A 13,521-nucleotide genomic window follows, 5' to 3' on the forward strand; every position below is an offset into this window, starting at 1 on the left:
ATTTGAATTCAATAAAATTGAAAATCATATAATATATCTATAAAAGAGGTTGAATATAAAACTAAAATTTATTTTATTTGATCTATATCAAAAAAAAAGTAATATTATTAATAAGTATAAATAATATTTATAAATCCTGAGTATTAAATTATAATTAATTAAAGTGAATATAAAATTTTTATTTGAAAAATAATGAATATAATTCTATTATAATATTAGCTATTATATATCATTTAATTAGAATTTTTTCGAAATTGATTTGAAAACTATTATATAACAAATTCATATTAGAATCTAATCTGAATTTCTATTTTGTCACGGGAGAATTAAGCCTATATAAACCCAATTAGCCTAAGGCTATTAGTGGCGTCACTTTTAGCGTGACATATTTCCAATTCAGATTTTATTATAATTATAATTATAATAATAGTAAATAATATAATCTCGTGGAATAAACTAATAAATAAAATATGAGTAGATAAGAATACTATATATATAAAAATCAAATTTTGATATATAAATTAAGGATTATTTTTTTATATTAAATAAAATTCAAATGAATATTATATTTTAATATATTGTTTAATAGAGTAATATAAATATAAATTTTATTATTATATATTAAAGAATAATAAGAAAGATATATATATTATTAATAAACCTTTTATAAAACCTTATATCTATCCACCAATAATCCATCAACAATAAAAACAATAACAAAGCTTCAAATAAATTCAATATTAATATAATCTTTCGATTCTTTTTAATTTATTGATTTCCAATAAATAATTATAGAATAATGTATTAGTTTTTTTGGCTAAAAGATTAGTATTCATTAAATAAATCAAATTAAAAAATATATGTGATTTTAATAATATAATAATAAAGAAGCTGGTTTTCGAAAGCTATTTATATATATATAAACAATTCGAAATATTAACCCCAAGAATTATTATAATATTAAAATAAATGAATATAATTGATTTTAAGTAATATTTATAATATTTGTATTTCTCTATAAAACTTTTAAATATTTCTAAAAATTCTTTATTATTAATAATATATATATTTAAGCAAATTATAAGTCAATATTGACTATTACAATTTATATTGATATTAGTAGATATATTCTCCCTATTTATTAGATTATTATTTTAAAAAAAATTTTTTTTGATAAGAATAATATTATTTTCAAATAGAAAAAGCCTTTCCAATATTTAATTAATTAGATTAAGAGAATAAATATAACGTGTTTTATCAGTGAGTGGTTTATATCAGTGAATGGGTTATTTCGAAAATCATCTAAATCAAGCTTCTTAAAATATTAATATTTTAATAACTAATTATTATTTTTATGAATAAAAGATTCTAAAAATTAATTAAAATCTAGATTTTCTATTGATCTAATTTTTATAATGTGTTTTATTAGTGAGTAGTTTATATTAGTAAATAAATCATATCGAAAATCATTTAAATCAAATTTCTTAAAATATTAATATTTTAATAACTAATTATTATTTTTTTGAAGAAAAGATCTTAAAAATTAATTAAAATCTAGATTTTCTATTGATCTAATTTTTATAGAATAGTTTTATTATTTTCTATAAAAAAAAGGAAATTGTCACGATTTTTGTTACAAAAATCCTTTTCTTATAATAACAGCTTTATAAATTCGAATTTCCTAAAACTAATTAGATTTTTGAGATTTTTATATATTCAAGTATTTTATATCAGATTTCAAAAAATTATATCCATAAATAAAGAAAGTACACGGTTATACACAGACGAATTTTGTATATAAAATAAGTGACCCATTCACTAATATAAACCACTCACTGATAAAACACATTATATATATATTTCTAATAAATAAAAGAGTTTAATTAATAATTTGATTTAGTTTCTATAAATTATATATTTATATTATATTCAATATATTATTAATAATATTTATATTCAAATTAAAAGTAAAGGTAATGTCACGGCGCCAACTACATGTTCTGTAGTTGCCTTCGTGCCTCAGGCACAGACCACTAGCGTGCCCTACCTCTTATAAGTAGGGCCTCACTCTTCCATAGCTCTTCTACCCTTATGGTACAATATAAGTCTTTACCCGTACCCTGACAGGTAAGAAATATAAATATATTTGATGGATTATTATTATAGTAAATATTAAAGAAAGATTCGATATTACTATATTTATTATAAAAAAATATTATTTTTTAATATAGGAATATATTAAAGATATTTCTTTTATTATTTATTAGTATTTCTTTTATATAGATATTAATATTGTTTATTATAGATATTATATTTCTAATATTAGTGAATTTTTTAATAATAAATAAAGTTTATTTTGAAATTTTTCAATCTTATTAATACTAAATAATATTTAGGATTATTTTATATAGAAATTCAAAAAATGTTGAAACTTTAAGATACTTAATTTAGAATTTGCTAATATATTCTAAAAGAAATGCAAGAAAATAAAATATTAAATTATAGAAATAAAAATCATTTTAATTAAAGGAAATAATTATTAGATTAAATATATATTAAATAGAAAATAATTTTTAATTAATCTTGAAAGTATTATTTGTATATATTTAGAATTTTAGAATATTAGAGTATTCTATATATATATATATATTATACTTTATTATATACAAAAAAAGCTAATATTATAATATTATAATATATTTATTATAAAAATATAGTATTATATTTATTTATAAGTATTTAATCTAATTCTATAATATAATAAATTTGTCACGGTCATGAACTAAAGGGTTCCATTAGGCACGTGATAGTAAGCCCTCGGGCCTACTATGTGCCGAAGGGAGCCCGCACACACATATAAATTGTATAGTTTTCATAAGTTTAGAAGAATTAATGAAAAGTCTTTGTGCTACATTTCACCTAATTGATTCATTGCTAGTATCTACTCTAACAAAATTAATTAAAGATCTTATAATTCTTTTTTCTTTACAATTCTATATAATAGATTATTCAAAAAAGAAATGAATTCGAAAAAACAAAAGAAAAGATTCTATTTATATTAATAATATATATAGTTTTTATAATATTAAATCAGATTATAATAATCGGATTTATTCTTTTGAGCCTATTATTAATAATAAAGCTTAATATATTAGAAATTATCAAATTCAAAATTATTAAGATGAAAATAATGTTTTATTAGATTTTGAATTAAGTTTTGAATTAAATTCTGGATTAGATTTTCAATTAGATTTTCGATTAGATTTGATCAATTTTTAATCAGATTCAATTGATTTTTAATCAAATCTAAATAATATTAATAATAATAAAACCGGATTTGACTTTAATTATAATTCTAATAAAAAATTGAATAATAGTAGTAATAATAATTGAATTCTATTTGATTAAATTAAAAATCTCAATAAATCAATTTTTACTAATTTAGATATTTGTAGTTGATATATTATTATTTATAAATGATATTAATAAATATAAAAAGAATTAAATAACTTTTCTCAAAATTAGCAAAAAAGAAAAAAAATAGAAATATATTATAAATAAATAATAGATAAAATTGATAATAAAAGTAATAGATATATTGAAATTACTTAAAATAATAATCATAAAGAGAAAGGAGATATAGATATAGATAATATAGATATAGATAATGTAAATATAAATATTATAAATATAGATGATATAAATATAAATAGTGTAGATATAAATGATATAAATATAAATATTGTAAAGGGAGAGTGTATAAATATAGATATAAGAATAATAAAAAATAAAATAAATAATAAAGTAAAGCTAATTTAAATAATTTTAAAAAAGAAATAACAAATAGAAAAGGAAAGATTATTAAAAGAATAAAAATCTAAAAAAACAATTAAAGAAATTATAGAGAAGGAAATAGAATAAGTTTTGAATAATATATTTGAAGAATAAGAAGAATAGTATTAAAAAATAATTCTATAGTGATTAATATTATTTATCTAGTTTTTATATAATGAAAAAGATAATATTATTTGATTAAAAGAACTTTTATTCTTAAACCAAATTAATATTAAAAAACAAAAGCTTAAACTCGGAATAATTAATAAAATTCTTTATAATATAAATACTAAAATAATTTTATCTAAATTATTTTAATTTGTATCAAATTATATTATAAGAGAAAATATATTTAAATTTGATTATAAAGTTAAGGAAATATAAATAATAATTATTATTCCAAAACTTAATTCAAATAAATAATATTATTTAATTTTTAAAAAGAAAATCCAGAGCATTATAAAGAAGATTATAAAATTTAAAAAAAAAATTAAGATTAAAATAATAGAGCTTAAAGTTTTACAACTTGTTTTATTAATATTTATAAAAGATTTGAGATTAATTCGAGGTATTTCTTTTTCATTTATTTAAAAATCAGATATTAATTATTATTAATAATAAAATCTCCAATATTTTCTATACTTTCTAAACCTTTTAATTAATTTGTTTATTTTTTAAATCCCTTAAGCTTTTTATCTCAAAGTTTTATATTTCGAAAGTTTTTAGATATTTATATATTAAATTCTACAAATACTTATTTTTTTCGAAATTCTTTAATTAATTCTCTTTCTCTTTTTTAGAATAAATCTTTATTGAAATTAGATATTTTATTAAAGGTATTAATTATATATTAAAGTTGGAAAGAAAAAAGGATATATAAAAGATATAATGATAAAAATAAGGAATATAAAACAAAACAAAATTCATTCAAAAAATAAAAGCTTTAAGATTCAATTTAAGATCAGAATTTGATTTTCTAATCTGATTGATTATAATTTGAATAGAAAATCCTTATTTTATATTATATTTAAATTAATATTATTTTTGAGTTTGAGATTAGAATATCAATATCTTTATGAATTTAGATTAGATTAATACTTTTCAAATTGAAACCAGAATATCAATATCTTTGTGAATTTGGATTATATTAATATTTCTGATTGAGATTAAAATATCAATATCCTTATGAATTTGGATTAAATTAATACTTTTCAAATTAAAATCAAAATAATAATATTTTGAAAATCAAAACGATCTGAAATAGCATAACGTGATTCATATGCGAGTGGATCATATCACCGAATGGATCACTTCATTTTATATACAAAATTCGTCTGTGCGTAACCGTGCACTTTCTTTATTTATCAATATAATTTTTCAGAAATTAAATATGTAATATCTAATTATATAAATAATATAAAAATCTAATTTTCATTTCAAAATTCCAATTAATATAAAATTTAATTGAAAAAGAAGGTTTTTGTAATATAAAGTGTGACAATTTTAAGCTATAATCAAAATATCTATAAAGAAATTAGAAATTATAGATATTTCATTTTTATTATTATTTTATATTCTTTTATTTTTCAAAAATAATGAATAGTTATTAAAATAGGAATATTAAAAATGACTAATTTTGGTGCATTTTCAAGTGATCCATTCGATGATATGATCCACTCGCATATGAATCACGTTATACTAAACCCCAACTAGCATTTTTGATATTTGAGGTATCAATACATGGAATGATGCTATATGGGGTTATTACCGTATAAAAAATCGTGGACAGAGCTTCCCAAGGCCCTAGTGTTACCACCAAGAAATACTACTTCCCACATTACCAAGCACGATACAATACAAAAATTCCAACCGAATACAATTTTGACCATCTTTCATACTACAACATACCATGATTGGAAGATTAGGAAAACCTGCGTACGACACGCTGCTTCATTGCTCTCGAAGCAGTGTCCCAGCTCTTGCCACGAAATCAATGATTTTAAGCCACCGTCACATTCACATGACTCCCTCACCATCGCTCGAATCATCATCGACCACACCACCCATTCCCCTCGTTGGTCTTGGAGTGTTTATCATCCACCCTACTCACCCGCTTTCTACCCGAGAGAATCCTATGTATCTCCTCGGCGAACGCATTAATTCGACTGCAGCCAACACGTGGGGTCTTCCAGGCGGACATCTAGAATTCGGCGAAACTTTTGAAGAAGGTGCATCCAGGGAGGTTTTGGAAGAAACCGGGTTATATATTCCACCCAAAGAACTAAACTTTTTCCGCTGTAGAAATCTGATTATGAAGGAGGAGAAAAGACATTTCGTGTCAATTTTTATGGTAGGAGTTTGGAATGGAAAGGGGGAAGGACCAAGAGTGATGGAGGAGGAAAAGTGCAGAGGATGGGAGTGGGTGAGTTGGGAAGAAACGAAAAAGTGGGTTGAGATGGAGAATGCTGGAAGGAAGCTTTTTCCAGGGATGGGGGGCTTAATTAGAGAACTGAAGGGTGTGGCTCCTCCATCGTGACATGGGATTTATAGAGAGCATTGGAGCACCTGGGAATCCGAAGTCATGCAGGCTATCTTCAGGCTTATGCAACGCTTCCAAGTATTTTCGGTGCGACATCCGAATGTGTAGTGTACACAGCACACAATCTCTTCTTTGAAGCAAGCGTGCCTGAATTTCCATTGTGCTTTTCGCAGTTGTCGGCACCAGACTTTCCACTATCAATCAAGATTATCACAAAGATTCTCTGAGTGATGAGTAATCATCATCAAGATGTCTGAAGTTAATTATTCTGACGAATTTCAGTACGACGACCTGTCAGAGACTGATTCGCTTCGACTTCTAATCCTCCACCCAGGCACATCAGGGTCCCCAATTCAAAGCGATCTCATCCATACAACATTACGTGAATGTCGCTGCGACATTCATGGGAACTACACGGCTCTTTCCTATGTTTGGGGCGATGCAAATGATACAACCTACATTTTTGTTGATGGATTTCGATTTGCTGTTACCGTGAATCTCGCTGCAGCTTTACATGATTTACGGGATGAGAAGCGACAACTACGGTTATGGGCCAATGCTGTTTGCATCAACCAGACGAACAACCTCCAGCGCAGTCAGCAAGTTGACTTGATGAAAGAAGTATATAGTCATGCGCAGGCCACAGTGATCTATTTAGGAGCTTTGGTAGAGCAGACGGAGAGTTTATTCGAGCTCATGAACCAACTAGATCCGGACAGAACTAAGCTTCTAGAAATTGCTGAAGACGCGATTAAAGATGTAGTGTCACGACCATGGTTCACTAGGGTCTGGGTGTATCAAGAACTAGTGCTCTCAAACGTAGTATTCGTGCAATTTGGGCGACTGCGAGTTCCTTGGGATTATCTCTGCGAGGTTTTATTGGACAGATATAGAGACCCGAGAGAGTGAAATAATCCTCACAAGGATAGAGCAATATTATCAACGCCCACGTTAGATGTATACCACGACAAAGACTCAGAAACAGAATCAAGAACATCCCACTTGAGCTCAATGGTCCCAGCTATGCACGAAATACGACATAATTACGATACGCAAAGCTACCGAATACTGTGGAATATGTATGAGGCAAGGAGAAACTATCAGAATTGCTTAAGGTATGGAGGAAGAGTGATCTCCCTTCTACATGTTCTGGTTTCTCGGAGAGATTCAAAGGCTTCGGATTTAAGAGACATAATATACGGCCATCTGGCTGTCGTTGACCTTCAGCTCAAACGCACATATGAGAGGAACGATGACTTCGTACCATGGCCATTAATTCGCAGCCGGAGCACACAAGATTACATTCCCGTCGTAGATTATACTAAGAGTGTGGAGGATGTTCTCCATGAAGCCGCCCTTTTTACCTCTTCTTTTCGGTCTTTGCATGGCCTATTGAAGGTACTGTATAATGCAGACGTGAAAGCGTCATACACTCGAAGAAGCAATCTTCCGTCTTGGGTACCAGACTGGACGCTGGATACAAGCAGTCTTCAGGGTCTTCCTTGGTTCTTTGATGAGACTGATACTCTAAATGCTTCTGAGGACACGCAAGCTGAAGTATCGACGTCAATATTAATAAACGGAGTTTTAAGAGAGAGATTCCAGCTGAACTCTATATCCGTGTATCCACATATTTTGTCTTTTGCATATGACGGTAGTTCTTACCAACTATAAGTCGTTGAAAAGGTAGCCCGAGTAATAGTAGAGGATGAGCTGGCATACGAATCTGCGAGACAGAAATTGATTGACTCTGTTACAAACATGTTCAAGTTGAGGGACGATTGGGGGATGGAAAAGATTGAATATGGGGACATTGTTCGACAGATTTATTATTTTTTGGGAAAGCTTGGGAGCAGCAGATATATGTCCAATTCCAACCGAAGACCTGTCTTCATATCAGGAAAGAACTATGTTACTTTGGTTAACCGGATTCATGTACAATACGACGAATACTTTTGACTCTTTTGAAAGCCCAAGCATGTCATATCCATACTTTCTTATCAACATAATTGTCATTGCCTTGAGAGGTGAAGCTAGCCTAGAAATTTTTCGGGGGATGAAATTCGCAAGATTTGACACTGGGGAGGTTGGTGTTGTGCCTACTGTAACGGAACAAGGTGATTTCATCCTTACCGATTCAACAACAAAATGTGGCCAAGACTGCTGTATGTTTCGTCCAAAAGATAATCTCAGCAACGAAACATACAGCAAGGGTATCCGTGCGGAGATTGACCCGGGTTTCAAAGGCTTTTTTACTGTACAACATTGCACATAGCTTGGTAAAGCATGGGTTGACTGTTGCTCCTCAGCAAATATAGCTTTTGTGGATAGGACAAGAAATGCCGGACAATCTCATGACGTTAGAGTCATCGCCATTCATTAATGTAGAAAACCGTAGACGTGTGTATTGGAAATACATCACACCTATATATCACAACCAATGGTCCTGTTTCCATGATAAGTGCATCGCTTTGGGTCACTTGTCATTTGCTCTATTCTCTCGACCAAAGGTTCCCAATTAAGACTTAAGACCTTTTATTTTCTCATCAACTACCATCCGTTCCTCAACAAAACCCTCCGACTCTTATTTGCCTCTGCACAACCATACATCTCCCCTCAAATCTCTCCTCCCTCACATCTGAATCTATAACCCATTCACACATCCCACATCCTATCCATCTCCAAGTCACCCACCTCTCCGCTTCCATACAATCTCTAATCATCTTATATCTTCCTATTCAACCCCCCGATCATCCCACAACATGTCATCTACCAAAGAAACCTCTGCCTCTCTTTTCCTTATCTATCTCTATCACTTCCACACAAAACTTCCACAACAACCAAACAAACCCCTAGAAATCTGATATTCATTCATTCATTTATCCCCCTACCTAACAAGCGCACACGTACTCGCTAGACTACCCCAAAACACACATGTAAAAGAAGAATAACCTGCATATAAACCACACACAAGACACGAAATAGCCCCAAGATATACCTAGATCTCCATCCATAACTTTGGATATGTTTAGGGAGCGCTCAGAGATCGGTACATGACTGAATAGTTGGATAGTTGGGTGCTTGGGTAATGAGACGAGTGAGACTGACAGCTACTGTAGATCCATTCCGTTTTCATATCTGAATATGATTTGGAGCATAGCGGAAGAAACATGCATAAGCATCAGATTTTACAGAATCCTTTGGATGGTATATATTGATTCTGTATATTTCATTTTTGAAAATCCAGGAATCCAATTTGTGTATAGTTGTATAATATCTTTTCTGAGTTTATTTATAAGAAACTAAAAAACAAAACAAAGAATAAACTTCATTTCTAATTTTTGAGTATCAAAAATTCATTAGATATTTCGATTTAGTAATATTAAAGCTATATTGTGTGTTTCAAAATACTGGCGAATTCACTTGCCTCGAAATCCAGTAGAAAAAAGAGATATACTTCAAATCATCTGGCGATCCTCTCCTCTCTCTGCTCTCTCTCCTCTCTCTCCTCTCCATTCCATTATTCCATCCATCTTCCAAACTACAACACCCATAAATTCCAAACCACACAAACCATACAGTCCAATCCACAATTAACCCAGTACCTACTATATCATACATACGTCGAACAAGAACACTTCCAATTATTCACCCATCACTCATCCACCTTATACCCATCTACCCTACACCTACACCTACGCACCCATCGACTTGACACTCCACCCATCCATCCCCCCATCCATCTACCCTCTCCTATTCTCCTCCCTACTCTTATCTCAATATTATAATTCATTAAACATACACACGCACACGTACATTCCATATCTATCCATCTCACTCCCAGAACCAAACTACTTCCTACCGATTTCTATTCATGATATCTACCTAGGTACTTACTACAAATCAATAAGCAAGGAATTAAAGAATCAAGAAATCACAACATCACAGCAACCAAACAACTATTAAAAAATAGCATTTCAACAATATATTCATCCATCCACAATTCCGACGCATTCCATTCCAATTCTCCTCCTTCTTTCCCCTTCAAATCAATAATCATTCAAGGTACAGAGTAACTCACTCTTCTACCCATACATATATATGCTGTGTAATTTACTCCACTCCACTACACTTCTCCCTATATCACACCTCCACTTCCCGTCCCATCTCCCCATCTCAATCTATACTCGCTCTTCTCTTTCCCACCCTGTCCTCCCTTTCCTACCCCTCTCGCTTCCATTCTCGCTTCGGTATCCACTAAAATATTTTTCTCCTCTCTTCTCCCCACCTAAAGCTCTCCTTCAAAATAAAATAAAAAGAAATCCTCTCAAAGAAAGTTCAATCAACACTTCACCCACACCCCAAACGCCAGTCGTCCCACCGTCTCACGACATGTGTATATTTTGAGCTCCATCCCATTATATTCCGAACCCAAAACGCTTAGTTCACGGCCCTCAACCCAAAATTCAGGGGAAAAACGAAAAAGTATAACTTCCTCCCTCCAAGTAATGCTACTACAAATGAAAAATGAAACAAATGAAAATCCTCTCATGCTAAATGCCAGTGCCGTGTCTGTGTCAAAACCAAGTATCCACCTGTTCCGCGACCCCATAAATAAATGGTCTGTTCAATCTTCCTAATCACCCAACAACAGCCTCCCCTTCTACTCGTCCACCTCCCTGACCCAACAAACTCAACTTCGAACTACTTCCCCCCTGACCCCCTAATCCTCCCAAACTACCCATTGAGTTTCTGTTCTTCTTCTTCGCCTTCACAACGCTCTGAGCATCCTTCTTCTTCGCATCAGCAGACTCTTTTTCCGCTGCTTGTTGTGAACTGAAATCTTTCCATTTGCGCCAACCATCGAAATCGATCAATGCTTGCATACATCCCCATTCCATGACTTTACGCTCGAGCCAGACGAAGTTAACGGGCTGTTTGACGCCGTGTTAGTATATCATCAAAACATCACATATGCAATCGAGCTACAATGGAAAAGCGAACCTTTGTCAAGAAATCATTACAACCCGCAGCCAAAGCCTCATGTCTATCACTCTGCAACGAGCTAGCCGTCAAAGCCACAATGATAACCGGACTCTTGAATAGCACCGTATTTGGCAATTTGTCACCTTCCTCTGGTTCCTCTTCCGCCAAAGCCTTTTCGCTGGGCGCACTACTACTTGCACTACTGCTGAAAACTCCAATACTATTGAGTCTCTCCAGTCTGCGGATCTCCTTCGTGGCTTCGAGTCCGGACATGATGGGAAGTTGGATATCCATTAGCACTAAATGGAAACCACCACCTCTCCACTTATTCACGGCTTCGCGACCATTCATTGCAGTTTGCCAGCGGACTTTAAGACGTTTCATGAAGGCTTCCAGGAGTTTCAAATTGATAATGTTATCTTCAACGATAAGGACATTGATTGGGGGGACTGCACCATTGAGCATGCCTGCTGGTAAAGAAGGATGATCGACACCAGCTTTCTTTCTAGTTCTCTTCTGTGGCCGGGGGGACGATACCCTGGGAGGAGGTGTAACGACTCGTTGTGGTGCCAGTTCCTGGTTTGGAGCAGGTGGTGTTGGAAGTGGTGGGGGAGGGGGAATTGCGGATTTTTCTGAGGCACTTGAGTGAGTTCTTGATCTTGGGCCACGTTGAAATTGCGTACCATTATTTGTGACAGGGGGTTGACTGTGTCCACTGATGACTGTAGGAGAAGAAGTATGAGTTCGTCCTATCCTTGGTCTCGAGCTATGATGTCTTCTTTGAGCCGACGGAGAAGGTAAGGCTGGTACATGACCAGTTGTAAGTACGGACATAGCGTGTGCTATCAACGGAGCTGTATTCTGGTTTCCATTAGGGACCGGGACACTATGCGGTAAGCCTGGAGAAGGAACCGGTAGTGGCATAGGTGGGAAGTAATCAGATCCAGCTTCGGTAGGCCGTCCTTCTTCATAATATACCGGATGTCCATTGGGCCTAGGAGATGGTTTTGGTGTTCTTTTAACGGGTACATCAATTACCAACGCTTCATCCACTGTTTGACCACCAGGAAAATATGCGTCGAGTGTTCGACTCATCGGCTCTTCTGGTCCTAAAATTCTTTCCTGTCTCTGTTGCTCTCTTGGTATAATCCTTAACGTAACATCCGGCGCATCAAAACTTCTTCCTAACGAATTCGCATATTTCTTCAAAATCATATCTCGCACATCATCGACCAAATCATCCTCATGTATTGTAACTAATGTCGCAGAAGCACCGGGCCTTTTAACCCATATCTTTCGAGTAACCATCGCTGCGCTTATCGTTAAAGCTCCGTGATTGGAAAAATAATCAGCACCAAGAATTCCTCCCGTAGATATGCTGTTGACTTGGGGTTGTGCCGGCAATTCTGCTTCTAATAATGTCTTAATTAATTTTGTTTGTTGATGTGGAAGTAAACTTTGTCGTCTAGATAATTCGGGTTTGCGAGGTGTAGGTTGATAAGTAGTGTTGTTCGAACTGATAGGGCTTTGCGGTATCGAATTGCCAAATTTCACGTCTTTAGGTTCTGGATGCGGCTCGTCCTGAATTTCATCCTTTGCTTCTGCTTCCTCCTCTTCGTCTTCTTCCAACACGCGCGGTATATCTGTATTCGGAGTGGGAAAATCTGTTGAGGTGGAAAAACTATCGTGTTTATTATTCTCTTCTTCGATAATTAATTTTGAATTGGCGAGAGGTTGTTGTTTGAAATTTGGTGATGATGGTGAAGTTGTCTGTGAATGTTGATGAAGTTGTTGTTGCAGATCGCTACTCATACTATTTCGAAAGTTTAACCTTAGTTCGGCGCCAATTCCATCTCCCTGTTGGTGGCCTTCTCCTCCTCCTCCTCCTCCTCTTTCCCCTCCGTCCCCTCCGTCTCCGTCTCCGTCGATACCGATATTATTGTTATCATGACCTTCAACCTGAATTATCTCTTCAAACCTTGATGTTTCTTTTGGACTTTGATTACGACTTTCAACCATACTATTCCGATTACCAGAACCTGTACCCGTACCATTCCTTGACGACCCATTTGTTGAACCTCCATATATCGATGTTCGATGTAATCTGAAACTCGCCCTTTCTCGTAACGTTCGAGTTATCGATTGTTGATTCTTTCCTTCTT

General features: G+C 32.5%; 3 protein-coding genes across 3 annotated transcripts; all 3 read left to right on the forward strand.

Annotated features, from left to right (window-relative positions):
• Nucleotides 1-5,743: 5,743 nt before the first annotated feature.
• On the forward strand, nucleotides 5,744-6,370 carry EAE97_010123 (uncharacterized protein; the record flags this gene model as incomplete). Its single annotated transcript, XM_038880638.1, has 1 exon — nucleotides 5,744-6,370. One exon carries the CDS (start codon nucleotides 5,744-5,746, stop codon nucleotides 6,368-6,370), a length of 627 nt encoding a protein of 208 aa, XP_038728684.1.
• A 252-nt stretch (nucleotides 6,371-6,622) lies between these two features.
• Nucleotides 6,623-7,282, forward strand: EAE97_010124 (uncharacterized protein; the record flags this gene model as incomplete). Its single annotated transcript, XM_038880639.1, has 1 exon — nucleotides 6,623-7,282. One exon carries the CDS (start codon nucleotides 6,623-6,625, stop codon nucleotides 7,280-7,282), a length of 660 nt encoding a protein of 219 aa, XP_038728685.1.
• Nucleotides 7,283-8,351: 1,069 nt separating this feature from the next.
• On the forward strand, nucleotides 8,352-8,756 carry EAE97_010125 (uncharacterized protein; the record flags this gene model as incomplete). Its single annotated transcript, XM_038880640.1, is given in 2 exon segments — nucleotides 8,352-8,630; nucleotides 8,649-8,756. The coding sequence occupies 2 exon segments, from the start codon at nucleotides 8,352-8,354 to the stop codon at nucleotides 8,754-8,756; spliced, it is 387 nt and encodes a 128-aa protein (XP_038728686.1).
• Nucleotides 8,757-13,521: the final 4,765 nt, after the last annotated feature.

This window comes from Botrytis byssoidea (assembly GCF_014898295.1).
Source record: "Botrytis byssoidea strain MUCL 94 chromosome Unknown BBYS_025, whole genome shotgun sequence".
NCBI classification, from domain to species: Eukaryota; Fungi; Ascomycota; class Leotiomycetes; order Helotiales; family Sclerotiniaceae; genus Botrytis; species Botrytis byssoidea.